This window comes from Telmatherina bonti (assembly GCF_933228915.1).
Source record: "Telmatherina bonti genome assembly, chromosome: 21".
Taxonomy (NCBI): domain Eukaryota; kingdom Metazoa; phylum Chordata; class Actinopteri; order Atheriniformes; family Telmatherinidae; genus Telmatherina; species Telmatherina bonti.
In genome coordinates, this window is record NC_136630.1 from 4,904,965 (window position 1) to 4,931,547 (window position 26,583).

Sequence of the window (26,583 nt, forward strand, 5' to 3'; positions counted from 1 at the left end):
CTGTAGCTGGTTAGAGATAGGTCTATAGCTGGTTAGAGATAGGTCTATAGCTGGTTAGAGATAGGTCTATAGCTGGTGAGAAATAGGTCTATAGCTGGTTAGAGACAGGTCTATAGCTGGTTAGAGATAGGTCTATAGCTGGTTAGTGATAGGTCTATAGCTGGTTAGAGATAGCTCTATAGCTGGGTAGAGATAGGTCTATAGCTGGTTAGAGATAGGTCTATAGTTGGTTAGAGATAGGTCTATAGCTGGTTAGAGACAGGTCTATAGCTGGTTAGAGATAGGTCTTTAGCTTGTTAGAGATAGGTCTATAGCTGGATAGAGACAGGTCCATAGCTGGTTAGAGACAGGTCAATAGTTGGTTAGAGATAGGTCTATAGCTAGTGAGAGATAGGTCTATAGCTGGTTAGAGACAGGTCTATAGCTAGTGAGAGATAGGTCCATAGCTGGTTAGAGACAGGTCTTTAGCTTGTTAGAGATAGGTCTATAGCTGGTTAGAGACAGGTCTACAGCTGGTGAGAGATAGGTCTTTAGCTGGTTAGGAACAGGTCTATAGCTGGTGAGAGATAGGTCTATAACTGGTTAGAGACAGGTCTATAGTTGGTTAGAGACAGGTCTATAGCTGGTTAGAGACATGTCTGTAGCTGGTTAGAGATAGGTCTGTAGCTGGTTAAGGACAGGTCTATAGCTGGTTAGAGACAGGTCTACAGCTGGTGAGAGATAGGTATATAGCTGGTTAGAGAAAGGTCTGTAGCTGGTTAGAGATAGGTCTGTAGCTGGTTAGAGACAGGTCTACAGCTGGTGAGAGATAGGTCTATAGCTGGTTAGAGACAGGTCTATAGCTGGTTAGAGACAGGTCTTTAGCTGGTTAGAAACAGGTCTATAGCTGGTGAGAGATAGGTCTATACCTGGTTAGAGACAGGCCTATAGTTGGTTAGAGACAGGTCTTAAGCTGGTTAGAGACATGTCTGTAGCTGGTTAGAGATAGGTCTATAGCTGGATAGAGATAGGTCTGTAGCTGGATAAAGACAGGTCTATAGCTGGTTAGAGATAGGTCTATAGCTGGTTAGAGATAGGTCTGTAGCTGGATAAAGACAGGTCTATAGCTGGTTAGAGACAGGTCTTTAGCTGGTTAGACATAGGTCTATAGCTGGTGAGAAATAGGTCTTTAGCAGATTAGAGATAGGTCAATAGCTGGTTAGAGATAGGTCTATAGCTGGTTAGAGACAGGTCTATAGCTGGTTAATGATAGGTCTTTAGCTGGTTAGAGAAAGGTCTACAGCTGGTGAGAGATAGGTCTGTAGCTGGTTAGAGATAGGTCTATAGCTGGTTAGAGATAGGTCTATAGCTGGTTAGAGATAGGTCTATAATTGGTTAAAGACAGGTCTTTAGCTGGTTAAAGACATGTCTGTAGCTGGTTAGAGACAGGTCTGTAGCTGGTTAGAGACAGGTCTATAGCTGGTTAGAGATAGGTCTATAGCTGGCTAGAGATAGGTCTATAGCTGGTTAGAGACAAGTCTTTAGCTGGTTAGAGATAGGTCTGTAGCTGGTTAGAGACAGGTCTATAACTGTTTAGAGACAGGTCTATAGCTGGTTAGAGATAGGTCTATAGCTGGTGAGAAATAGGTCTATAGCTGGTTAGAGACAGGTCTATAGCTGGTTAGAGATAGGTCTATAGCTGGTTAGTGATAGGTCTATAGCTGGTTAGAGATAGCTCTATAGCTGGGTAGAGATAGGTCTATAGCTGGTTAGAGATAGGTCTATAGTTGGTTAGAGATAGGTCTATAGCTGGTTAGAGACAGGTCTATAGCTGGTTAGAGATAGGTCTTTAGCTTGTTAGAGATAGGTCTATAGCTGGATAGAGACAGGTCCATAGCTGGTTAGAGACAGGTCAATAGTTGGTTAGCGATAGGTCTATAGCTAGTGAGAGATAGGTCTATAGCTGGTTAGAGACAGGTCTATAGCTAGTGAGAGATAGGTCTATAGCTGGTTAGAGACAGGTCTATAGCTGGTGAGAGACAGGCCTATAGCTGGTTAGAGACAGGTCTATAGCTGGTTAGAGATAGGTCTTTAGCTTGTTAGAGATAGGTTTATAGCTGGTTAGAGACAGGTCTATAGCTGGTTAGAGATAGGTCTATAGCTGGTTAGAGATAGGTCTTTAGCTTGTTAGAGATAGGTCTATAGCTGGTTAGAGACAGGTCCATAGCTGGTTAGAGACAGGTCTTTAGCTTGTTAGAGCTAGGTTTATAGCTGGTTAGAGACAGGTCTACAGCTGGTGAGAGATAGGTCTTTAGCTGGTTAGGAACAGGTCTATAGCTGGTGAGAGATAGGTCTATAACTGGTTAGAGACAGGTCTATAGTTGGTTAGAGACAGGTCTATAGCTGGTTAGAGACATGTCTGTAGCTGGTTAGAGACAGGTCTATAGCTGGTGAGAGATAGGTATATAGCTGGTTAGAGAAAGGTCTGTAGCTGGTTAGAGATAGGTCTGTAGCTGGTTAGAGACAGGTCTACAGCTGGTGAGAGATAGGTCTATAGCTGGTTAGAGATAGGTCTATAGCTGGTTAGAGACAGGTCTATAGCTGGTGAGAGACAGGTCTATAGCTGGTTAGAGACAGGTCTATAGCTGGTTAGAGACAGGTCTACAGCTGGTGAGAGATAGGTATATGGCTGGTTAGAGACAGGTCTATAGCTGGTTAGAGACAGGTCTATAGTTGGTTAGAGACAGGTCTATAGCTAGTGAGAGATAGGTCTATAGCTGGTTAGAGACAGGTCTATAGCTAATGAGAGATAGGTCTATAGCTGGTTAGAGACAGGTCTATAGCTGGTGAGAGACAGGTCTTTAGCTTGTTAGAGCTAGGTTTATAGCTGGTTAGAGACAGGTCTACAGCTGGTGAGAGATAGGTCTTTAGCTGGTTAGGAACAGGTCTATAGCTGGTGAGAGATAGGTCTATAACTGGTTAGAGACAGGTCTATAGTTGGTTAGAGACAGGTCTTAAGCTGGTTAGAGACATGTCTGTAGCTGGTTAGAGATAGGTCTATAGCTGGTTAGAGATAGGTCTGTAGCTGGTTAAGGACAGGTCTATAGCTGGTTAGACATAGGTCTATAGCTGGTGAGAAATAGGTCTTTAGCTGATTAGAGATAGGTCAATAGCTGGTTAGAGATAGGTCTATAGCTGGTTAGAGACAGGTCTATAGCTGGTTAATGATAGGTCCTTAGCTGGTTAGAGACAGGTCTATAGCTGGTTAGAGATAGGTCTATAGCTGGTTAGAGATAGGTCTGTAGCTGGTTAGAGACAGGTCTATAGCTGGTTAGAGATAGGTCTATAGCTGGTTAGAGATAGGTCTGTAGCTGGTTAGAGACATGTCTGTAGCTGGTTAGAGACAGGTCTATAACTGTTTAGAGAAAGGTCTATAGCTGGTTAGAGATAGGTCTATAGCTGGTGAGAAATAGGTCTATAGCTGGTTAGAGACAGGTCTATAGCTGGTTAGAGATAGGTCTGTAGCTGGTTAAGGACAGGTCTATAGCTGGTTAGAGACAGGTCTTTAGCTGGTTAGAAATAGGTCTACAGCTGGTGAGAGATAGGTATATAGCTGGTTGGAGACAGGTCTATAGCTGGTTAGAGACAGGTCTATAGCTGGTTAGAGACAGGTCTATAGTTGGTTAGAGACAGGTCTATAGCTGGTTAGAGACAGGTTTAAAGTTGGTTAGAGAAAGGTCTTAAGCTGGTTAGAGACATGTCTGTAGCTGGTTAGAGATAGGTCTATAGCTGGTTAGATATAGGTCTGTAGCTGGTTAAGGACAGGTCTATAGCTGGTTAGAGACAGGTCTTTAGCTGGTTAGACATAGGTCTATAGCTGGTGAGAAATAGGTCTTTAGCTGATTAGAGATAGGTCTATAGCTGGTTAGAGATAGGTCTATAGCTGGTTAGAGACAGGTCTATAGCTGGTTAATGACAGGTCTTTAGCTGGTTAGAGACAGGTCTATAGCTGGTTAGAGATAGGTCTGTAGCTGGTTAGAGACAGGTCTATAGCTGGTTAGAGATAGGTCTGTAGCTGGTTAGAGACATGTCTGTAGCTGGTTAGAGACAGGTCTATAACTGTTTAGAGACAGGTCTATAGCTGGTTAGAGATAGGTCTATAGCTGTAGAGAAATAGGTCTATAGCTGGTTAGAGACAGGTCTATAGCTGGTTAGAGATAGGTCTTCAGTTGGTTAGAGATAGGTCTATAGCTGGTTAGAGACAGGTCTATAGCTGGTTAGAGATAGGTCTATAGTTGGTTAGAGATAGGTCTATAGCTGGTTAGAGACAGGTCTATAGCTGGTGAGAGACAGGTCTATAGCTGGTGAGAGACAGGTCTATAGCTGGTTAGAGACAGGTCTATAGCTGGTGAGAGATAGGTATATAGCTGGTTAGAGACAGGTCTATAGCTGGTTGGAGATAGGTATATGGCTGGTTAGAGACAGGTCTATAGCTGGTTAGAGACAGGTCTATAGTTGGTTAGAGACAGGTCTATAGCTGGTTAGAGACAGGTTTATAGCTGGTTAGAGATAGGTCTATAGTTGGTTAGAGACAGGTATATAGCTGGTTAGAGACAGGTCTATAGCTGGTGAGAGACAGGTCTATAGCTGGTTAGAGACAGGTCTATAGCTGGTTAGAGACAGGTCTACAGCTGGTGAGAGATAGGTATATAGCTGGTTAGAGACAGGTCTATAGCTGGTTGGAGATAGGTATATGGCTGGTTAGAGACAGGTCTATAGCTGGTTAGAGACAGGTCTATAGTTGGTTAGAGACAGGTCTATAGCTGGTTAGAGACAGGTTTATAGCTGGTTAGAGATAGGTCTATAGTTGGTTAGAGACAGGTCTATAGCTGGTTAGAGACAGGTCTATAGCTGGTGAGAGACAGGTCTATAGCTGGTTAGAGACAGGTCTATAGCTGGTTAGAGACAGGTCTACAGCTGGTGAGAGATAGGTATATAGCTGGTTAGAGACAGGTCTATAGCTGGTTGGAGACAGGTCTATAGCTGGTTAGAGATAGGTATATGGCTGGTTAGAGACAGGTCTATAGCTGGTTAGAGACAGGTCTATAGTTGGTTAGAGACAGGTCTATAGCTGGTTAGAGACAGGTTTATAGTTGGTTAGAGACAGGTCTATAGCTGGTTAGAGACAGGTTTATAGTTGGTTAGAGACAGGTCTTAAGCTGGTTAGAGACATGTCTGTAGCTGTTTAGAGATAGGTCTATAGCTGGTGAGAGATAGGTATATAGCTGGTTAGAGACAGGTCTATAGCTGGTTGGAGACAGGTCTATAGTTGGTTAGAGATAGGTATATGGCTGGTTAGAGACAGGTCTATAGCTGGTTAGAGACAGGTCTATAGTTGGTTAGAGACAGGTCTATAGCTGGTTAGAGACAGGTTTATAGTTGGTTAGAGACAGGTCTATAGCTGGTTAGAGACAGGTTTATAGTTGGTTAGAGACAGGTCTTAAGCTGGTTAGAGACATGTCTGTAGCTGTTTAGAGATAGGTCTTTAGCTGGTTAGACATAGGTCTATAGCTGGTGAGAAATAGGTCTTTAGCTGATTAGAGATAGGTCAATAGCTGGTTAGAGATAGGTCTATAGCTGGTTAGAGACATGTCTGTAGCTGGTTAGAGATAGGTCTATAGCTGGTTAGAGACAGGTCTTTAGCTGGTTAGACATAGGTCTATAGCTGGTGAGAAATAGGTCTTTAGCTGATTAGAGATAGGTAAATAGCTGGTTAGAGATAGGTCTATAGCTGGTTAGAGACAGGTCTATAGCTGTTTAGAGATAGGTCTGTAGCTGGTTAGAGACATGTCTGTAGCTGGTTAGAGACAGGTCTATAACTGTTTAGAGACAGGTCTATAGCTGGTTAGAGATAGGTCTATAGCTGTAGAGAAATAGGTCTATAGCTGGTTAGAGATAGGTCTATAGCTGTAGAGAAATAGGTCTTAAGCTGGTTAGAGACATGTCTGTAGCTGTTTAGAGATAGGTCTATAGCTGGTTAGAGATAGGTCTATAGCTGGTTAGAGATAGGTCTATAGCTGGTTAGAGATAGGTCTATAGTTGGTTAGAGACAGGTCTGTAGCTGGTTAGAGACAGGTCTATAGTTGGTTAGAGATAGGTCTATAGCTGGTTAGAGACAGGTCTATAGCTGGTGAGAGACAGGTCTATAGCTGGTTATAGACAGGTCTATAGCTGGTGAGAGACAGGTCTATAGCTGGTTATAGACAGGTCTATAGCTGGTTAGAGACAGGTCTACAGCTGGTGAGAGATAGGTATATAGTTGGTTAGAGACAGGTCTATAGTTGGTTAGAGACAGGTCTATAGATGGTTAGAGACAGGTTTATAGCTGGTTAGAGATAGGTCTATAGCTGGTTAGAGATAGGTCTATAGCTGGTTAGAGACAGGTCTTTAGCTGGTTAGAGATAGGTCTATAGCTGGTTAGAGTTAGGTCTATAGCTGGTTAGAGACAGGTCTTTAGCTGGTTAGAGATAGGTCTGTAGCTGGTTAGGGACAGGTCTATAGCTGGTTAGAGTTAGGTCGGTAGTTGTTTATTACAGAGGCATCCTTTCATCTTTAGGAGTGGCTTAATAGCAGGTATCTTGGGAAAAAATACCTGATGCCAGTGAGCTGTTGACAATAAGCAGGAGATTGTTTTTTAGAGGTGAAAACTACTTTTAAGAAGTCGGATGGTATCATGTCCAAAGAGCATGTTGTTGATTTCAGATGTGAAACTGTATTTTTGTAGAATTTTTAAATCAATCATATTAAATTCTGACATAACATCAGAGTTATTTCTAAGTTTTAGACACAGGCTAGCTTTCTTGTTTGAATATGTGACATTAATATTTTGTCAAATTGTTTTAATTTTTTTCTCTAAAAAGTGAGCAAATTCATTGCATTTCTCAGTGGAGAGGAGGTCTGGGCTGAACTGTTTAGGAGGACTTGTAAGTTTTTCTATCATAGCAAACAGAATGCGGAAATTGTTGATATTCTTGTTAATCATGTGAGATAGATACCGCTCTCTGGCCCTGCACAGCTCATTGTTCTCGCAGGCTTTGTTTGTACAACTCATAATGGAGCTGAGGATTTGTTTTCCTCCACTTACATTCTGCTTTTCTGCATTCTCTTTTTAGGTTTACAACCAAACTGGTATTTCGCCATGGTGTCTTCTGTTTGCTTAGGTTACTCTTGATTCTTATCGGATTCTGGATGTTCAGTTAAACAAGATACAGAAATGGTCTGACAAGGCCAAATCAGAAACTGCAACAGAGGAAATATCAACACCTTTAGAAATAAGCAGGTCCAGAATATGACCTCGAATGTGGGTCGATTCTTTTCCATGTTGCCTTCAACCAAACATGTCCACTACAGAAGAAAATTCTTTGGCAATACCATCTGTTATCTATGTGTATATTAAAATCACCTGATAAGATAAAGTGATTAAAATCAGAAGAGATAACAGACAGTAATTCAGAAAATCCATCAATAAAACTTGCACAATGTCCTGGAGCTCTGTAGATGATTAAAAGAAAAAGATTTTAGGAAAGCCTTTTAAAATAAAACTAAGATATTCAAAAGAAGTAAAATCACCAAATGAAATCTCTTTACACTGGAAAAAATCTTTAAATAAAGCAGCTTCCCCACCTCCTTTTCTCACGTTTCGACATTTATTTATAAAAATAAACTGAGGAGATGCTGTTCCATTAAGTACAGTAGCACTTGTACCTTCTGTCAGCCATGTTTCTGTTACTAAAAAAAAAAGTAAACGATGAGAAATGATGAAGTCATTTACTAACAGTGACTTATTGGACAGAGATATTTAGTAAAGCTTTATGGAGTTTACGTTGGTCTCTGTTGTATGCTGACTTGTACATGGCACCGTTAACATATTAGAAAGATTCATCCTAAATGTTAACAGCTTTCCATTCCTTCTTTTTCTAACTAATACAGGAATCCTACTGGGTCCCGGCTTGTTCTGAGAACAGCTGTCAGTAGTAGGTCTACTACAGCAGGGACCTTGAACACATCATGGCACACTATCTTTGTTTTGAACTCAGCTACTGCTTTGTGAACATCCTGCACATCGTCCATGCTCTGCTCTGCCAGGACAGATGATCTAAGAGGAGGATGGGGAGGAGGAGGGGGAGCCCCTTGTTTCTTAACAGATGGGGGTCGTTGGAGTCCGGACTGGGACAGAGACATCTTCTGGAGACCTTGGGTGATGTGGAGAAGTGGATCTGATGAGGGAGGAGAGCTGGGTATTGTTTGCCTCTCTTCTATGTCCTTCCCTCTTATCTCTTTGCTCATGTTTGGGTTTGCTGTTCCAACAGCATGACGCAGACGAGCACCAAGTAATCTGCTTCCAGATAGATTGGAGGTACTCCATCAGGTCTGAAACGTTCCTTACAGTTCCAAAAGATGTTAAAGTTATTGATGAACTTCATCCTACGGACCATACATGCATGTGATAGCCACGTGTTCAGACCCAGAAGTCTGCTGAAAACTTCAATTCCTTTCCCTGCTGTAGGAATAGGACCTGAAATGACAACATGGCGTCTCCAAAGTGACATATTTCCTCCAACGGCAGAGAAAAGTCTTTCTTTAGGATCTCAGAGCCAGTTTTCCTCCTCAGAATATCATGAGACCCCATGTGGACAATGATCTTCATGCCATCTGGATGTGAAGACAGAATGGTCTGCAAGATCTCTATCAGTTCCTTGACTGAAGTATCAGAAAAAGTTCTATTTTCTGTCTTTGCCATTCTCACATGTTGTGTTTTGTCCCCAATCAGAATTGTATCTATTTCTTTTTTGGTGGTGTTGGTGATGGTGTCTCTGGTTGTCCTGGTTGTGGATTTTTTTTACCTCTCCTCATATCGTGGTTAACCCCTGGCGGAGTTTTGGAGCCATTTCTCACTTTCCTTTTACCATCCATTTTACTTGGAGTCAACAGATCATATCTATTATGCAGTGAGATTTCAGGTGGTAGAGTGAGTGCTGGAGCTTTTAATTTCCTGCTGGATTTACCTTTGCGACGGATAACATCAGACCAGGTTTTGGCTGGAGTTGATGACTTTGGTCTGGCACCAACACGGTTCCAGTAGGAAAGATCGGTTAGACCATCCGGTTTAGGAACTTCCTCAGCTGTTCTTGTGTCATTTTGACAAATCCATGGAAGTGTTTCAGCCAGATCTGAAGCGGGAAGCTCCACATATGATGTGATGCCGCGCACAAAAAGTTGAGTTCAACAGCTTGAACAGGTGCTGAAAATGAGTCAATAAATTCCTCAGTCGCACGAATTCCTTGCAGTTTTTTAATCCTCTTCTCAAGCTCTGTTATTCTCAGAGAAAGCAGCTCACTGTGTCCCTGTGACACATTCCACGCGCGCTTTGAAGACAAACAGTAAAAATTCTCAAAAAGAAAAACATAGTCAAAGCAGGAAGTAAAACATAATAGTAATAGTTGTAGTAGTATTTAAAAATCCCATTTCTTTATTTTTCATCTTAAAATTGATTTCATTTGGCCTCTTTCCTCTTAAACCCAGTCAATGGAAGGTCTCAGGCGTTAGTTGTTGACATGTTTCTTCTGGGAAAAAGTCGTCAAATCAACTAATTAAATCGTTTCCCACAGCCAGCAGTGACGTGTTTACATTCAGGGATTTGGCTGCTGTACTGTATTCATAACCAGTACTACTTCCAAGGGAACAAACCTCTACCTAACCAAATAAAGGGATTGTATTACATGTTATTACATGTTTTTACAGCGGCTGATGGTGATTAAGTTAGTGTGGACTGAAGATACGAGATCGACACAGTGAGACTGAACTGTCGGCAGCCATGCAATTCAATTTTCAATTCAACTTTATTTATATAGCGTCAAATCACAGCAACGCCATCTCAAGACGCTTTACAGACAGGAAAAAAAACATAATGAAAGCCAATTCATAATAGTCTATATAAGGAAACCAACAGATTGAATTGGAGGATCCAGCTCAATCTCCCATCCTGAGCAAGCACACTGGCAACAGTGGGAAGGAAAAAACTCTGCATGCAGACGAGTTAAATCAATTTATGTGGCTTTTTTTTTTACATACAAATTATTGCTGCTAATTTGAGAATAATTTGGTCAAATAAAAAAAATTCAAAAAAGTGTTTTGGGAAAGAAAAAAAGTTCCATATGCTCAAGGTTGTGGTGTGGACAGACCCTCAGTAAAAAAACTGCATCTGTCATGTTGTGCACTTTTGTTGCATAGTCTCAGTTCTGGCTTCCTGTTTTATTTTGTAGTTTTCCTGCTTCTTAATTCACCTTCATCACCTTCATTTGGTTTAGTCCATTTAATCCACTTGTGTCTGATGTTTCCTGTGTATGTATGCTTCCTGGTTTTTAGCTTTTATTTGCTGGTTTATTGTTTCTTTATTTACAGTCTCCCCTGCGTTCTTTGCAGTGACATGAAACTAAATTCTTTGTAGCATTCTCTACCTGCCTCACACTCCTTTCCTGGTGTCTCTTGCTCTGCGTTTGGGTCCTTACCTCCACTTAGCAGCCCAAAGGAGAATTACAATCAGAATCAGCTTTATTATTTGTCTCTTTATTTGTTTATTTTTTTATTTGTCACTGAGCTAGCGTCCCGGGACAAAGAAATAAATTCCAGTCCAACCCGTCCAAGAGTAAACAAAACAACATGCATACAACGTAAACAGGATCAGACCGACTGAGGCAGCAGCCACAGAGCAACGCACATTTTTGCACGATGAAGAAATATTACATAAAGAAGGATGGATGAGTGGTAAAAAACAATAAGGGGTGGGATCCTCTGACACTGCCAAGCGAGGTAGGGGCTGACCGGCGCGCCAACCAATGTGCCGCATGGGAGGATGAGAGGAGGGTCAAGGCAGTTATAATATTATGTTTCCATCAATGCCCAACTAACAGCTTACCAGGAATCACCTTGTTGTACATAACTAGAATTTTATTTATGTTAAATAAAGTTATCTTTGGCATTTTTAAAAGAATATAATTATTTACAAAAGCAAAGTGCCATAAAATCACTGATTGCTAAGCTATCGACACAACATGGGTCAAATGTTGAGCCAAGTGTCTTTTTTTGTGTTTGAATTATTTATAATATGAGGAACTTTTGACATGGTTTGGATTTTTTGTGTCTTCTTAGTTCCTGTTTTATTTTGTAGTTTTCCATGTTTAGTTCCAGTTTCCTGTTTTATTTTGTAGTTTTCCTTGTTTAGTTCCAGTTTCCTGTTTTATTTTGTAGTTTTCATTGTTTAGTTCCAGTTCCCTGTTTTATTTTGTAGTTTTCAGTGTTTAGTTCCAGTTTCCTGTTTTATTTTGTAGTTTTCATTGTTTAGTTCCAGTTTCCTGTTTTATTTTGTAGTTTTCATTGTTTAGTTCCAGTTTCCTGTTTTATTTTGTAGTTTTCCTTGTTTAGTTCCAGTTTCCTGTTTTATTTTGTAGTTTTCATTGTTTAGTTCCAGTTTCCTGTTTTATTTTGTAGTTTTCATTGTTTAGTTCCAGTTTCCTGTTTTATTTTGTAGTTTTCATTGTTTAGTTCCAGTTCCTTGTTTTATTTTGTAGTTTTCAGTGTTTAGTTCCAGTTTCCTGTTTTATTTTGTAGTTTTCATTGTTTAGTTCCAGTTTCCTGTTTTATTTTGTAGTTTTCATTGTTTAGTTCCAGTTTCCTGTTTTATTTTGTAGTTTTCCATGTTTAGTTCCATCTTCTCCAGTTTCCTGTTCATTAGCTCACCTGGCTTGATTTTCTGATTCATTTCACCTGTTCCTAGTTACTCCCTCCATGTGTTCTACCTCTTGGTTTTTGTTCTCAGTTGCTTTTGTTTAGCTTTGTGTGTTTGCTTCTCCATGTTAGTGTGCCTCCAGTGAATTTCTTGGTCATTAAAAACTATCTTGATTCTGCATCCCCGGCTCCCATTCCTGCATTTTGGGTCCACACCTCCACCACGCTTCGTGACATAGTTTAGTGGCTAAACCAACACGTTCTCCAGAAAATGGACAGGAACAAGGACAGACTGAAGCATGTGAAAAAGCAGCAGACAACGTTGTAAGGAGGAGCTTTTCCCTTTACGAACACTTTAAAATATTACACAAAAACCTGACTGCTCGGAGGAGAAATTATAGAGAAAAAAGTGGGTGTGGATCAAGACTTCTGCAGATTTATGTTTGTTTTCGTCCATTTTCACTTTGTCTCAGCGCTTACCCTCTGATGGTATGACTTTTGGGTTGCAGTCCAAGTAACGCCTTGAAAAGTGTGACAGCACCCTCTCCCTCTCCTGAGTCTCCCCCATGAGGGCAAACTGCCGGAGGAAAGTCCTGCAGCACAAACACAATCGAGTCAGCAGATGGTTAACAAACAGCCAACTGGTAGCTGATCGAAGATGACCTGATTTAAATCCTGTATATTCCTCATACGGTTAATTAAATACACTTAGAAGCCATGTTACAGCTTTTACTTAAAGGATTCTGCTGATTCCTTCCTATTAATTAGTTCAGTAGAAGCATGTGAAGGTGGAGGATGGACAGTCAGCGTTACGTTTAGACATAAAAAAAGCAACAAACCTGTGTTACAGATTAGTCCAAACACACACAACAGAGTGGAGTTTAAAATACCATCTATATGCAGTGCTGGAGCTGCCCTTTAGAGAGCAGTGTTTACCAGGGGAGAGAAGCCTCTCCAGACCAACTCAGACAGCATCAATACATCTGAGAGTTCAGGTTTCAGTGTAATTAGGACCAAACTGAAGCCACCATAACACTCAGGAAAGGACTCGGATGCTTTCGACACGTGCATCCTTTAAAAATTCATCATGTGCATTCATTTTTAATCAAAGAATTTATGGTTTGTGCTAAAAGAGCTGGCAGGGAACTTCACTGTGTCTGTCGACTGTGCTGCTTACCGCAGTGCCTGGTCGAGAGTGAGGCCGCCGAAGTTGAAGAAACTAAGATATTCCTCTGCAACCATGTGGCTGAAGTCATTACTGCAGAAACAGGGACATAATGTTAACGTATAAAAAAGCACAAAATCAACAGAGGATGAAATAAAGAAGCTAAAGTGGCCAAAAATGAGCATGATTTGTTTAAACAGCAGCTTTTTCAGTGACTGAGCTCAGTCTGCGCTGTCAGTCAGGCAGCTTGCACGGCTGCTGTCAGCTCAAGAAGCAAACCGGAGGCAGAAATAAAAGAGAAGAAATAAGAAAGGAGGAGATTCCCTGGGTGCAACTGTCAGAATGGGGAAAAAAAACCTTTAATCCCAAATTCTTTCTCATCAGCACGAGCAAGCAGACTGATGAACGGCGCAGCGCTGCTAGAAGATCTATTAAAACTGCACCTCATGGGCAGAATGTATAATAAAATACAGTAAATGAACAGACAACAGTGTGTGCACTGGTCTTTTTAGATTGGCATTCAATAATTAAAGATAAGATACAGCAAAAGAGGGTTGTTTTTTTTTACTAAACATGCAAAATGGAGTTAATTTTGGAATTATTTAACATGTGAAAGAGACTTAGCAGCAGCAGAACTCCTAATATTTTATCATTTGATACAGATGCAGTCAGAGGAGAATTAATTAACCCTTTAACTTTCACACGTTTTTCTGTTTGCTTTGGACAAGAATAAATGTTTGTTTTAGCTAATGCTTGATGTGTTAAAAAGAAGTTGATAATAATGTAAAAACTGTGAAATGGTTGAAATGTAAAACAGTGATATAAAAAACACCTTATTTGGGTTTTACATACCCAAACCGGCTGGTTTATTTCCACTATTTTTTTTTAAAGAAATTCATTAAAGTATCTGCAAATTTATCTCTACAATACGCTAGACCAGGCCATTACAGGGTTAAGGTGTGATAAATCACATTTTATGTCAATATGTTGTAATAACTGCTTGGTGCATTGAAGAACAATCATCATGCAGACATAGTTACATGATTAGCAACAACAGTTTTCAACCAATGTAAGAAATGTTTCTGAAACCGCTGTGATATTTTAAATTGTAAATTAAGACTGCAGCAGTAACGAAAAAAATTTTTTTTTTTTTTTTTTTTTTTTTAAAAATGTACTTGAATATTCAGAATTTTTGCCTTTTTTACAGAAAAGTTAAAAAGTGAAAAAATCCTGATTAGAATAGTTGTGTTAAGGTTAAAACACACACCCGGTGGGGGTGGGGGTGGGCTGTAGCACGACACATCAACACACGTTTGATTTAGTGCTTGTGTTGTCCTTACTCTCTTTTGTAAGTCGCTTTAGATAAATCACTCTAGAATAGAATAGAATAGAATAGAATAGAATAGAATAGAATCTAAAGCATTGACCATTGGGGGGCATCTGGAAAAAAAAAGCTATAAGCCTTGTGGAAATGGTAGAACCATTAAACCAGTAAGTTGTTCCATGCCTGCAGTATCGTCTAAAGGCCTGTTTCGTGCTCGACGAGGAGGACGGATTTGCAGACGGATGGACAGTTTTGACACTGCGATTTCAGGTGTTATTGATCCGTTTTCTGCTTAAAGTGACAGCTAGCGAAGCCCCTTGAAAATGGACCAAATACAGGAGACGGACAAAACTCTTTGTTTTCGAGTATAAATGGGCTTTAAGGCCCCTGCATCACTTGTTGCCTCCTATTATCTCTGCTGATGGATCTGTCTCATGCTCATTTACTGATTACGTTGAGTTATTCTGGTTTTCTATAAACCAGCAACCGTCTGGCTGCTCACTTCTTGCTGAGGTGACGCGACACGTCGGATTTCCTGAAGCCTTCCAAGTTGAAGAGACGCTTGGCCAGGCGTTTGGCGGCCGCCACATCGGCACGATGGCTGCCGTTGGTGAGCGTGTCACTGCTGCCCAGACAGAGCCGGTCGCTGAGGTCATGGTCCAGTTCAGAGTCAGTCGCCAGACGTGCTTTCTCCCTGCTGGGACGGTCGATAGTAAAGATGAGGAAAAGGGGAAAGACAAAACAAACAGAGTGATCTCTTCTAAATAAACCTTCATCTGCAGTTCACAACATTCCAGTTCACATCACCAGCAGACATTACAAAAGTCTCTTAGTCTTTTAGAAACATAAAAAGATCTTTTAACAGGAAACTTTTAAATCTTTAATCTTTTAATGATCAATGATCTGACTGATGAGATTTTATCTAAAACCTGGCTTGGCGCTGACGCATCGGCTGTTCTCACTGAGGCTCTCGCCCCAAGTTTTAATCATTTAGTCTTTTATTTTCTATCAGAGGAGGCAAAAAAAGCAGATGAACTGCAAAGTATTGCATTTTCAGACTTTTAACATTAATTCACACCAGGCTGAGTGTCCCACTAAGGACTCTGTTGTAAAAAAGAGGGGTGAATATGTATGCCTTGTGGGTGTGTGCAATGATGTGTGTCAGAATGATTACAATCAGGTGTGTCGTTGAACTTTAATGTTTTATATCTGAGTTTATGAAGGTTTTATTATTATTCTTTTCTATTATGAAAAGCACTTTGTGCTGCTTTGGCACTCAGAGCCGAATACGGTTTAGATGGGAACAAAATGCTTAATAAATGATAAGAACAGTGAAAAAGAGGGTAAAAAGAAGATTACAGACTAAGGCTGACATTAAAAACTATTAAGTCCAGTATATCAACAGTCCCAGTTTTAAGGTTTCATGTAAAACAGTCGAGAATATTAAAAAATACTCAAAAGGAAGACAGAGTTAATGATGCAGAGCCAGAAAAACGGCCGAGGAAAAGGTGGAGACATGGAATGGAAGGTAAGCTAAAATTCATAGATGAACTTAAGAATTTAAGTACAAATTTGGATCTAAAGTAATGTTTTATTATTAATACTTAAGCATAATATGCGTTATGATTTTACACTTTGACACATGCTTTAACATCACATCTTTCTTCTTGTGTTTTCGCTCTGATTCCTGATGAAGCTCCTTCAGCAGTTCACAAGCGCAAAACTCATTCCATCTGAATTACTCTGATAATAATCTAAGCATGTTGTGTCCCACTCAGCTAAAAATGAGCTACTTTTACAGCCGCTGCTGAAGACCGAAACGAGGTCTCTGGGTTCATTTGCTGGACTGATGAAGATGATGATGAAGATAGGGGCTTTGTGACCAGTATGGTTACACCAGTTGGCCAGAAATAAATGACTGTCCAGCAGCCCACAGCTTTAATCCCAAACACACGAAACACTTCCGAAGAAAGCAAGCTTTCATTTGGGTTTCTCAACATGAGCAGTATGCCAAGAAAATCCCCAGTCCCAGATCTCCCCTCCGCTCATTTGCACATCATTACGGCACACACATGAGAGGAAAATCACACCAGCGCAAAACACTAATTAACAACACAAGCTCACTGGTGAAGAAAATCTGAGGGTGCAAAGGTCAGCTGAAGTACACGGCGGATCAAGTTAATGCGTCACCATGCTGCTACTTAGCAGGTGTTGCATTAAAAAAGGTCCTCCATCTCTGTGAAACACTGCACAGCTCTGATCTGTGTCATTATTATGCACATTTAATCACACGTTTCAAGATAAAAACAAGACCATGAGCTGGACAGAATTCTGATTTATCATTTGAGAATCCTCCATAATGACTTGTCCATCAATCAAAAGATGATAAAATATAAATATTAATATGAATTCTGGACTTCTGATGGTTTAACTGAAAAGTTAAAGTGGTTGAAAAGTTGGCTAAACACAGTTATATCTATATCTATATATATATCTATATAATAATATTTAAAAAGCCAGCTGACAGGACGTGACAGAAAATAAAAGGATTATGTAAATAGGACTCATATAAAAAACTATAAACCAAAATCTATATTGAGTCCTATTTCCACTGATAGGGTTGAAAGATCAAACCCTAAATGATGGCGCTCGACACACTCCAATCCATTGATTGGTTGAAAGAATCATCACTGACTTTGTGACTGGACAATAAGAACAAAGCAGGGACAGCTCCAGGTTTACGCTGCATGTTTTTGTTGCTTAAAGCATCATGCCAAGAAGAAAGAATAGAAACTTCTGGATGTCCAGCATTCTCCTCATTGGTGTAGTCATTTTAAATCATGGTCGGCGTTGCACCGCTCTGATGTTGTCGTGGATAAATGTGGAGGAAAACTACAGATCAGAGACAGCACTGGTAGCTTTAGGAATGCAGCTTTTATTCAGACTGAAAAAGATTCAGCGTCCTTCCAGAGAAGGCTTCTCAGACAAAGTCCGGCTGGCTTATATGCTCTCCTTCTCTGCGTACATGGTGGAAAATGAGATCATGTGGTGGACAAGAGGATTTCCAACTACCAGAGTTCTTGTCTAAAGTTAGCTTGGCAGATTACAAACTTATGTCTCATGTATTAGCGTTGGCATAAAAAGATTCACAGAAGATTCTAGATTGCATAAAGGTCAAACATGACGTTCATGCGAACTGAAACTTCTACAATGTCACGCTATAACATAGCTGAGACATCCATCATGTCCAGCTGACACCTCATCAAAGGCCAACAACAGCATGATTTAAAGTCATTTACAGAGACACTGAAACGTTAGAAAATAAGAAGAATTAATTGAAATTAAAAATGGGAGAGGGTACGTTCCTACCCTCACCTATGGTCATGAGCTGTGGGTCGTGACCGAAAGAACCAGATATCGTATACAGGCGGCTGAAATGAGTTTCCTCCGCAGGGTGGCCGGGCTCTCCCTTAGAGATAGGGTGAGGAGCTCGGTCATCCAGGAGGAGATCAGAGTAGAGCCGCTGCTCCTCCACATCGAGAGGAACCAGTAGAGGTGGCTCGGGCATCTGGTCAGGATGCCTCCTGGACCTCCCTGGTGAGGTGTTCCAGGCACGTCCCTCTGGGAGGAGACCCCGGGGAAGACCCAGGACACGCTGGAGGGATTATATCTCTCAGCTGGCCTGGGAACACCTCGGGAGAGAAAAGTCTGGGTTCCTTGCTTAGGATGCTGCCCCCGCAACCCGACCCTGGATAAGCGGCATGAAGATGAAGATGAAGATAAAAATTAAGAAATTGGGAGAGGGTACAGTTAGCTGTGGAAACACGACAGAAGGTGCGTTTCCATTACACCTAGAATTGCACAAACACTTAATATTGCAATAAAAAACAAACAGAAACACATACTTTTCGAAAAAAGTCTTAAATATCGCTAAAACATTTTTACGCTCTCATGACGTGGTTTTTCAGACGTTTTGAGGTAGACATATATCGCGAAAGTAGGGTTGCCAACCGTCCCGTAAAATACAGAATCGTCCTTTAATTGACAGACAAACGTTACGTCCTGGATTGAACCAATACGGGACTCACTTTGTTCCGTTTTTTCATAACTTTCCAGCAGCCTACACATGTCGGCCACACACACCAACACTCAATCTAAGAATAATTAACTATAAAATACAGAAAATCCAGCAGCCATCAAAAATGTCTTTTCAGGCAGAATCAGGTCCAACCTCCTCCCCTGCGTGTCTGTATGTTGGACAGTCATGGTTGCCTAGAGACAGACATGACCCGCGGCTTTTAAAATGTCTACAGCAGCTTACCTAGTTATTACTCTAAGTCCTCAAAATAAAAAATGCTACAAAACAGATGTGAGAGGGAAGAGACGCGGCTGCAGCGTCAGTGAAAATGTTTACAAGTCAAATTGTATGCAGGTGAAGTGACACAGGTGTTACTTTCTGTAAAGTTCAATGTTGCACACCTTACACACATAGTAGAGATCCATGTAATTACAGCTTTATGTCTCCTAATTAGCAAAACTCCAACAATGTTGCACAACAGGAGATGTATAAGGCATTTCAATCTTTAAGTTTAATTAGTTGATTACTTAATCACTCCTTAGGAAATTTAAGATACTAGCACAAAATATACCACTGCTGTGGACGCCCCACTTGCCTGCATTGGGGATGTGGGGGGCCTGAAAGGTCCAATGAAAGGACATTTCTGAGAGGTGGCAACCCTACACGAAAGTGTAATGGAAACACTTTTATCACACTTTCTTGTCCCCGGACGTGATGTGGGCGGTCATGACCAATTCATTTTCAGTAAAGATGGCACAGCGTGGAACAACCAACAGCAAATTTCAGAGTTTTAGAAAAGAAAATGAGGGAGAAAAGCTTGGGAAATCCGTAGCAAATTCTCAGCGGTAAGTAGAAATCACCAAAATAACTTTGCAAAAACCGCAAATTTTTTAAAATCTCGTGAGAGTAACGAGATTTTACGAGACTGGAGGCTAATGCACAAAAGACTGTTCAATGGAAACACCTGCAAATCGCAATTGTTGTAAACTTACAACTTTTGCTTTTATTTTGCAAAAAGAATGTAATGGAAATGTAGCTAGAGATGAGCGTTTCTCCAACCAAACCATTCTGAGCCAGACTCCTTGGTGGAACTTTAGTAGGGTTGGGACGATATGCTTCTCTCACAATTCAATTTTTCACGATTGGGTGTTGATTTGATTTGAAGTACTGTCGATTTTTACTTTTCTTTTTAAACACCAGACCATTTGTTTGTTGCATGATGACCAAGTTTACAGACTACATCACGAGCCAGATTTCCCAAATAAAAAACTCAGATGCGTGTCAGTTTTTCAGATTTATTCAGCAGTAATATATCTGAAGTAGTTGTTTGAACCTCTACTCTTGTTCTAGAAGCATGAAACACATATAAAAGGGCTGGTTTGAGTGTCTGTTGTCTTCCTGCTGCGCTACGTTTGGCTGTTCGCTCTGCATTTACCTGAGGATGGCGTCTTGCTAGGTGGGCAGCAACGTTAGTCGTGTCACCGCAGTACGCCACATGTGCATTACAGAGTTTACAAACAGATGTCCACATGTCCAGCTCTGTTTTTCCCTTCAAAGCAAAACATACAAAATGTGTCCAAACTTTTGACCTAAAATGTGATGGAGGATTTATCTCTGCACATTTTGCAGGTTGTTGCCATTTTCCGTCTTCTTTTTGTGCTTTTCAAAACGAATATAACGTCATGTCACTGGACAGTCGAAGAGAAACATTTCGCCCTCTGCTGGATAGAAGCAGGAACTTCTTCTTCATCTGGCATCTAAACATATAAACATTTTTTAAAAAAAAAAAATCAAATTTTGACCACTAAAATGTATTTAAAAATTGGAAAATAAAAAATCCGGATTTTTAAGTCAAACTTTTTGTTCTCCCAATCCTAGGCTTTACTATATCTATAATCTATATAAATGTTGATTGAGATGAGACATTTGATGAAAAACTAACCTTGTCAACTACAAGAGGAAGAATAAATATTAAATCTTTAAGAATAATCATCTAGGAACCACGGATGGTCTTTGCAATCATGTCATCCATTCAATTCTTTATATAAGCTAGAGGTATAGCTGGGGCGTCAACAAAGGATCAGTCGTCTTTCTTTCCCTTTTGCTTTTGAAACTTTTCTTCTAAGAATGAAAGAGGAGGTCATGTAACAGTCCAGATTCTTTATTCTTTATCCCTCAAAGAAAAGAAGAACTTTATCTGTAGAAAACAGTGGGCTTGACCACCAAAGACTTGCCAAGGCCTCTAGACTTTGTCTTCATTGAAAACTGGATGTTATCTCATAACTTCATCTCAAAGATTTCTCAAACTTTCAGCCTGGATGAAAGTGAGGATTCAGCTCATCCCCTCAGGTTGATCCAATAAGTTCAGAGGAAAAACCTTGCTGCTTCAGAGCTCTGCGTGAGCAACACACACATGGTTTCCACAAAAAACGATCCCGATTAGACAACGGATCTGCCTGCTATCTGACACGAAATAATATTTGACTTTTCAAACCTGATTTTACCTGCGATGGAATGGCGAGCTGTCCAGGGTGTACCCTGCCTTTCGCCCAAAGACTGCTGGGATAGGCTCCAGCTTCCCCGCGACCCTTCATCGGATCAAGCGGTTAGGATAATGAATGAATGAATGAACCTGATTTCATTCATTCATGAGAGCTGAGACAGGTTTGTGGGCGGTACCTACCTGTGAGACCTCCTGTTTGCCCAGCGCCTATCCTCCCCGGCTGCAGACGAGCTATGGCAGCAGAAAGCAGATGACGTCCTAATCGAAGTCACCTGACCAGCATGTTGCCCTCGACCACTCGCCCTGTTCACCCCTCTCGTCCCCCTTGCTTCGCACCCTGAAGGCATCACGGTCCAGAAGTCAGAGGAACACCTGCTCCAGAGAGGCCGATAGATCCCCACGATACTCTGCTCAGCTGAGACTGAAACTCCATGGATTTAGCTTTTTGGGTTTTTTCCACTTTCTCACTCTCCCTCTGTTTGTTGTCATCTGATCTTCTTAGCAAGGCCTCCCTCCCTCCCCCCTTCCTGGGATTAAAACGTGCAGTTTGTCCTCCAATGCTTCTCTGTCTGTTTGCTGTTGTTTCTCTCCTCTTTTCACTCCTCCCTCCCTCCCTGTTCCACGGTGTAAACGCTCCCCGTCTCCTGCTGACCTCGCATTCGAAGCATGCCATGAGGTTTGCTTTGTGCGTTGCCTCAGAATCAGCCTCTACCCTCCATTCATCCCTCTCACTCCCTGCATCTCCTATTTCACACACTCAGTATGTCCATCCCTACAAATTGGTGTGATTGTTTCACACACCTAAACAGAAAACAAAAGACGTGAGGTGTCAGATTTAAACCTGATATGCAGAGGGTGTGTGTCGACAAACTGTTTCCTCTACAGGCTTAGTCGTCTTGGATGAAGACATGTTGGCCTTTTGCCAACAAAAGAGTCCACTGTGGAGTTTGTTTACATCATACAAAGGCCTGCAGGAGTGGTCGTAACCATGACATGAAGCTAGGCCTCACCACCTGCTAGCATCGTCCCATCAGGAGCCAGCAGAAAGATCCTGAGAGAATTCCCAGCGTTTGCCTCGGCTTTAACGGTTGAGCCCAATCTTAGTCCACTGTGCACCTCCACACAATGAGCCACTGTCTAACGGCACAGACCATCTGCAAAGGGCTGATGTGTGGGAAAGAGGAAAAGGAGGGGGGTAAATTCCAGCTTTTATCACAGTACGGCCAAACCTCCGGAGATATTTGCTCCGTCGTCTGCCTCCTGGATTCCACAGCTCGGGGGGCAGCTGGTGAATGTGCGATAAGATCACCGCTGAGCAAACATTTACCTCCAGGGTTTGGTTCTTGTGTGAAGAGTTTTAACAGGAAGTCTGGAAAAATTTGATGCAAAACTGTTCATGATTACACAACAAGAAAAATTCATTTCAAACACACTGCATGAATCAGCAGAAACATGAGACTGAATTCCTTTCTGGGACACAAACACTAAGAACACACATTCCTGCTCAAAGTCACCCTCCTACAGCACATGGCATTCGCTCACAGGCAGCACAAGGCTTGTCTTTTTACGCCATCTAGTGGTTAAAGCACCACACTGCCCTGCCACTGCCTCTGCAGTGCTGTCACACTGAGTTAGGGTGACATTCACAAGGCCATAAAACATCTGTCAAAGAACCCTAACAGAGACAGATCCTTACATAGTCTGAGGTATCTTGTAGGCATTTTTAAAGAAACCTCAATGTGACATAAAGATGTAGATTTCATCTACGCATGGTGAGATTAACGTCTGTGGAGAGTCTTTGGGACTCTGACAGTCAAGGTGAGTCCCTCAGCCACAGCAGCAGCCATCTGCTTCTATCCTAACATGCCTACACACAAAGATGTGCACAGATGGATGCTCATGCACACGCTTCTACAACCAGCCTGGCAGACAGCACAGGGACCTCACACACGCCTCGTTTCGACCTTCACTTTTAAGCGGCTCGGTTCCTGAACGGCACTGCAGCACCGCTCTGAACAAGCAGAAGCACATAGATGGACTATCGTTCATCTGGAGTCTGACAGCAGTCCATTAGCAGGTTCTGACCTCAGAAAGATGCAGTCAAATCTGCTTCGGCACCTGAATTATCATCAGAAAATCTTTCTTTCTTTTGTTGAACAACAGTTTACTTAAAGTGAACAGGTAGAAATAAAGATTCCCTGTAAATACTGGTGTCAGAGATGTGTGTGTTTGGTTTAAGTTTTATCTGATGCATGGATCCTGCCCCCTAGTGGTCAGTATAGAGAAAAGCGTTACTTTCCTGATATGTTCTTTTCCAGTTTCACGGAAATTTAAATTTGTTTAATTTACACGACATACGTTTTCCAACCGTCGCCCAAAGCTAGCTGGGATAGGCTCCAGCTTCCCCGCGACCCTGAATTGGATTAGGCGGTTCAGAAATGAATGAATGAACGTTTCCAACCGTAAAACTTATTTTTCCTTCCAGCATCATATTAAAACTGTATGGAATCAGATTTGTTTCAGAATCTCCAAGCAAAACTTTTTAAAACTCAAGCAAAAAAAAAACAAAAAAAACAACCATTAAAACCAAAACTTTCTAAAAACTTGAGTAAAATAAATTATCTCAAAATCAAAAATGATCAATCATCATGAAAACTATTCGGCTTTTATTTGGTTAAATTGAGTAGTTTTGTTTGTATTTTCGTCTTCCACTTTCTCTCTTCTCTCTATTTTGGTTGCGCTTCACAGTCTTTGGTTTTGTTTCACGATTGTTTGGTTTAATTTCTGACACAAACCTTTCATGGTGGGCTCAAAGGTTTTATGGTTCCATAAAACTCAGGGTTGCTCTACGGCGCCTTGTCACATGTCAACAACTGGAAAACAACACAGGGGACTTTCTGGACAAGAACAATTCCTGATTCGGCTAATAAATGCAAATCAGATGCCGGTTAGCAGCAGAGGAGAGTAAAAGAAAGTGAGAGAGTGACAGAGCAGAAAGACAAGAGTGAACATCACACTGACTTTTATTATCTGGAGAGCTCAGAGAAGAGACAGGACGCAAGACAGATGTTGAATCAGCCTTTCTTCGTGAACGCCGAGATGTAAAAAACTGTTAAAGGTTTAGTAGTGGGCCTTTAAATGGCCACAACAGGACAAAATTACGAGAAGAGGGTGGGAAAGTAAGTTAAAGATAGTTTAGTCATCTTTCATGCAAAAACATTTAAAGAGGTTATTAACAACAACACATGCATGGCGGCTAAATGCAGCCATGACGTCTTTACTAATGTGATCAATGCAAAGTGAGCGGGTTGACTCTTAAACTAGAGGTCTTTCAGCCTTTGCAAACTTCCCAGGATGCATTGTATTTGCTTTTTCACTGAAAATTCAATGCAAACAACAAAATACTTAAAGTGAGAAATGATTTCACAGGAAGTGAACTGACTTCTGTTTGACTCTCAGATAAACACAGATGTATAATAATAATTTTTTCTACACCAGCACTAGTGAACTCAGTCCCACAACCCTGCAGGTTTTTCATGCTTATCAGCCTCAACACACCTGACTCATTGTGTAGAACTTCATTTAAAGTGAGTCAGGAATGTTGGAGCAGGGATACATTGAAAACCTGCAGGACTGCGAGCTGAATATAACTTCTCTCTATAAATCAAATAAAACTGTATTTCCAAGCACTTTTCATGTACAAGGCAACACAAAGCGCTTTGCATTATAACAGCAATTTATACACATAAAAAGCCTTCACACAACAGAGTTTATAACAGCAGTTTAAAAACACACACCTAATTTTTCACACAAAATCACACACACACACACAGAGCACATGTACATCCCCCCACCCACCCACTCCAACCATTTTCCATAAAACACGTCCTGCAGACGTTACTAGAATGACAACAGGTGGGCTTGTTGTGGTTTCAGTTCCCAGCACACTTTGTCAACACGCTTGAAAGCAGAGTGTTGAACTGAAGGTAATCAGTTGGTTGCAATCTGCAACACCACCACTAGATGTCACTAAATTATGCTTCTTATGATACCTGGTTCAAGTTGGTACAAAAGTTTTCTATGTTGATAAATCTAAACCTGGTGGTTGATTTCATGATGTAGGGAGGACCCCAGTCAGATGGTAAGACCCTTTTTTTTTTTTACAAATAAGCAGAAATGTATAAAGTAGAAGTAGAAGTAAAAGTAAAGTCTGCATGTTTATGGACAGGCTCATCTGCAGTTGTGTTCATATTTATTCACACCTTTTCATTAAAGGAAAAAACATTCATTCATTCATTCATTCATTTTCCGAACCGCTTATTCCAATTCAGGGTCGCGGGGAAGCTGGAGCCTATCCCAGCCGGCTTTGGGCGACAGGCAGGGTACACCCTGGAAAAAACAGCTGCCTGTAAAATAAGCTGATATTGACTAAAGTAATAATACATAAAACATTTATGAAAATCATGACATTATTTTCTAATTCTGGTTCAATAGAAATATTTTTTAAAAAGCAAACAAATAAGATAATTTATTACATATTCCATCAGTCATAAAGTAATATTTAGTTGAACAATCCTTTAATGTTTCCGCTCCAGTCAGGTGTTTTCTGTTCCTCTCAGTCAGACTTCTGCACCTGTTGACAGGTATTTTGTCCCACTGTTCAACAGAAAAGTCTCTCATTTGTCCAGGACCAACTTGTTTGTTTTTTTCTTTCTTCAACTCAAGTGAATTAAAAAAAAAAGTCTCTCATATTACTAAATTATCTTTTTTACAAATTTTTAGTTATTGTTCCTTTTTTAAGTCTCCAGTTATTTGAGTGACTGTTGTAAATTCAGCTTTTCTTTAATGAGAGGAGATGAAGACATTTGAGCAAAACTGTACCTGCAGTGGAGCTGAGCTAATTAAATTCAACTGGTTTAGTGACTGGTTGGAAAGAGCTGCTGGACAGGGCTTCTACTTTCTACTTCTACTTTATAAACATCTGCAAATAAATAAAAAGTAAAAGAGAATAAAATCCCTACAAATATTCTGTGAAATGTTTCTGTGTTGAATGCATTCATTTGGTGTACAAGCATAATTATTTTTCTATCTTGAGACAAAGAATCAGATTAGTGAGATACTAATAAATATTTGACCATTATATTGTAATAATATGTAGAAAACCAGCAACTAAAACTAAAGCACAGAGTTGTGGACGCTCTAAAAGATACTCTTATTAACGTTGAGTTAGTACTAACATCATAAGATTTCTTTCAAATACTAGTTTGCTCCTGCTGTGCAGAGAAATTAAAAATATTCATTTAAATTCTTTAAAATGATAACAACCCAGCCCAATGAGCCGCAAAGTCAGCTTACAGGAGAGAGCAACAAAGGTCAAATGAAGCACCGGCACATAATAGTTGCAACCGCTTGTTTTTCATAGTAATGTAAGATTTCACATATAAAATGGTTCCTGAAGCTTCCTGTTGCCAGAATAAGCCTAATAGTCCTAAATAACATTCCTTATTACCTAGGAGGGGTCATACAATTTAGCAAGGTCATTTAGCTAGGCAGCCAAAGCAGACGACTGGCAAATAAAAAAAGCATGAGGTCAGATGAAGATGAAGAGGGCAGATGAAGAGCCAAATCACAAGCAGAAAAATACTATTTGACAGTGAAGAAATAAGAGCTGGAAGTATACAGACGGAACGATTCAGAACCAAACACGCACGAGGAACAGTCAACAAACTGAAGACAGGTGTGAAGGGATG

At 40.7% G+C, this 26,583-nt stretch overlaps 1 protein-coding gene across 1 annotated transcript in view; it reads right to left on the reverse strand.

Moving 5' to 3' along the window:
- The window catches only part of LOC306771611 (uncharacterized protein), a 137,702-nt gene that overhangs the window by 76,862 nt on the left and 34,257 nt on the right, over positions 1-26,583 (reverse strand). The window contains exons 6-8 of the mRNA XM_079260853.1: positions 14,755-14,949; positions 12,941-13,021; positions 12,244-12,356 (exon numbers count right to left, since the gene is read on the reverse strand). Coding sequence (XP_079116979.1) covers positions 12,244-12,356; positions 12,941-13,021; positions 14,755-14,949 — 389 coding nt within the window. The remainder of the gene's footprint in view (positions 1-12,243; positions 12,357-12,940; positions 13,022-14,754; positions 14,950-26,583) is intronic.